Raw genomic sequence first — 3,149 nt, 5'->3', positions numbered from 1 at the left:
CAAAGACCTTAGCGGCAGGCAACAGGCATCAAACTCTAGGTTCCTAGGGAACGATCCGATGGTAGTATTTTCTTATACTTGTTAGACAATAGCAACACAGATTTTCTCAGGGAGCCTGCTTAATGAAGCTTCCTAGGATTCTTATATGGGGGACTTCAAGAAGTCTGTGGTAAAATAATGAAAAGATGGATTTTTCCTAAAAAACGTTTTAAAGCTCCCTTGCATAGGTTAGTCATTGGCGGAGGTGGGAAGGGGGGAGGAAGGGTTTGGCTCCCATGTTTTGATTTGGTTCCCATGAAATTTGCTGTATTGGTTGTTGTTGTTTTTCATTTTCTTCACTCTATCCCAAATCTAAAATTAATTTTTCAGGATATTTAAGGTTGTGAGCTGAAGGAAGTCAGTGATATTTTAGTTTGCCATTCTAATGTGCATAGGAGCCCTGGTGGCATAGTGGCTGCAAGTTAGACTGCTAACCACATGGTTTGGAGTTCAAAACCACCAGCTTCACTGTGGGAGAAGGACAAGGCTTTCTACTCCCATAAAGATTTATAGACTGAAACCCACAGGAACGGTTCTACTCTGTCCTATAGGGTTGCTCTGAGTTGGAATCAACTCTATGGCATTGAATTGATCCTAATCTGAATTAGTATATCTTGGAGACAAAATGGCAGCTTGATTTTCCTGGCTCCTGTGTACATTTTTTAGGATATCTTCAACCTCCCAAGAGGCTCTGAGTATCAGTCATGTTTAAAATAACCAGTATTATGTTTGAGCTTTAAAAATACTAAAATATGACCGTGTAGCATTCACAAAGTACAGCCAGAGTGCTCCGTACAGGCAAGGATGACAAAACTTCATCTTATAGCCTTTGCACATGTTGTCAGGAAAGGGTGTTGTGCCTAGAGAAGGATATTGTGCTTGGTAAAGTGGCGGGGCGGCAGGAAAAGAGGCAGAGCCTCGATGAGATGGATGGACACAGTGGCTGTGACAGTGGCCTCCAGCAGAGAACAGTGGTGAGGAGGGCACAGGACCAGGCAGTGTTTCCTTCTGGTGTGCCTAGGGTCCCTATGAAATGGAACGAACTAAGTCAATGGCCCCTGACAACAACGCTCACAAATTTTGATGTTACCCAAATATTATTACCTATTTTACAGGTGAAGAAATCAGAGCCAGATAATTTATACGCTTTTCAAGTGATCTTCCAGTGTTTTGAGAATGATTTCACTGCAGCTTTTAAAATCTTTTAAGGTCATTTTAAGTAGGATGTGCATGTATATAATGTGCACCTGTTTGGGGACATATAATATAAACACAATAGAATCTTATTATAAAGAGTTTATTATAAAATTCACATCTTGTGAACAACCTGGGCATAAATATTTTTAAGATGCTATAGCTTTGTCTGCTGGTATTGGGAATCCCATTCTATGTGGGAGTGTATCAGTATCAGCACAGTTTCAAATGAAAATTAATGGATATTTTTTCTTTCCAAACCCTTTGGCCAAAATAAGAAATAGAAGCTTTTTAAATTTCACAAAATTAGAATGTCCATATCTTGAATTTCACACCAAGGGAAAGTCAAATTTTACAGTTTGCACTACTTGTATAACATTTACTAAGGCAAATCATTTTTCTGAAAGAACAACTCTGGGGAGAAGAACTGACTATAGGCCGAAGTAAATTATTAGCTTTGCTAGTTCTGTCATTAGCAGTGAGGTTGTAAATAGGATGTCTCCACGTTTACTTAGGTGGGCTCAGATAGTTGATGTCCTTATGATTCCCCTCCCGGGCAACTCCAAAGCAACCCAAGGTGATTGCTACTGCGGTGTTCACTGTGCGCGTGACTTCTTCTGGTGTCTTCCCCAGAGATGGATTCACTTCCATGATGTCTAATCCCGAAAGGAGCCCTACAAGAACAAGTGGTCAAAACGGCATCTATAAAAGAGCTAACGTTTTACCTCAGTACAGATTGACTGGAAAGATTACACAGATATGTCAGGAAGTGGTAGCCCATCAAAAAGGCGCTTGCGTAACTGCACCATATGAGGGCTGCTTTTGAAGTGTCCTTAGGCACTTGGTCTTCAAGAAGGCAGAAAAATACCAGGTGGGCTCACAAAATTCAAAAATGGAATTAAAAGATAACGAAAAATTTGAAGCCCCTTTGTAAAAATGGCCAAGGTTCCTGCTGCTGCTTATTCCACCAGAGTCTTGCCTACCTGTTTTGTAAATTTCCTCTGTAATGTAGATGCCTTCTCTGTAAGACAGACCTCCCTGCACTGGTGTGCCAGTAGCTGGTGTGAAAGATGGGTCCAGTCCATCAACATCAAAACTCAGGTGAATTGGCCTTTTCTTTCTTTTAAGAGAGGGGAAAGGAATTCAGATTAAGGATGGTGATTTAATGTTTGGTAGGTTAAGTATAGTTCTTAACCTGCTGTATAAAAAGCAACAGCCCAGTAAAGTGTCATGATTTTACAGAAAGGCTTTATCAAGCATTTACATTGATTAGTGTCAGCGGCTAGCAAGTTTTCGATAAAATTTATGCTACATACACCCACGTGCACACAAGCATCATACCTTCCTAGGAGATAGCTGAGTGTTTCTTCCATCACCTTACCAATTCCAAGTTTATCCACTTCACTCATCGAAAAGTATTTAATTCCAAAGGTCTTCAAAATATAACTATGAAAGAAGAAACATTAGGATAATATACAATTAATAATGATATTGATTCATAACATTTGAAAGGTTCATCCATGTTGTAGCATGTATCAAAGCATGACTTCTTTTTATGACAATATATTCCATTGTATGTATATACCACATTCTTTCTTATCCATACCTAACTAGTCTTTTCAACCATTTGCACCTGTACAATTCAGTGACATTCATGACCTTCCCCATGTCGTGCAGCCATCATCACTTTCCAGGTTTCTTCAGAATCCTTAATGAAACTCAAGGAACCCTGGTGAGATGCGGGGCTGCAAACTGCAAGGTCAGCATTTCAAATCCACCAGCTACTCCGAGAGAGAGAGAGAGAAGGCTGTCTATTCTCATAAAGATTTATAGTCTCTGAAACCCACAGGAACAGTTCTGCCCTGCCCTATATTGTTGCTATGGGTCAGAATCAATTAGATGGCAATACGTTTTTT

The 3,149-nt window shown here is 39.9% G+C and overlaps 1 protein-coding gene across 1 annotated transcript in view; it reads right to left on the bottom strand.

The window, feature by feature from the left end:
- Positions 1-1,320: 1,320 nt before the first annotated feature.
- The window catches only part of ARG1 (arginase 1), a 16,621-nt gene continuing 14,792 nt past the window's right edge, over positions 1,321-3,149 (bottom strand). The window contains exons 6-8 of the mRNA XM_004702069.4: positions 2,575-2,679; positions 2,217-2,353; positions 1,321-1,907 (exon numbers count right to left, since the gene is read on the bottom strand). Of these exons, the coding sequence (XP_004702126.1) occupies positions 1,741-1,907; positions 2,217-2,353; positions 2,575-2,679 (409 nt within the window). The 3' untranslated portion in view covers positions 1,321-1,740. The remainder of the gene's footprint in view (positions 1,908-2,216; positions 2,354-2,574; positions 2,680-3,149) is intronic.

Source organism: Echinops telfairi, unplaced genomic scaffold (assembly GCF_000313985.2).
Source record: "Echinops telfairi isolate 266 unplaced genomic scaffold, ASM31398v2 ScPeMD7_3533;HRSCAF=4204_0, whole genome shotgun sequence".
In the NCBI taxonomy this organism is placed as follows: domain Eukaryota; kingdom Metazoa; phylum Chordata; class Mammalia; order Afrosoricida; family Tenrecidae; genus Echinops; species Echinops telfairi.
This window is presented reverse-complemented; position numbering and strand designations above follow the sequence as displayed.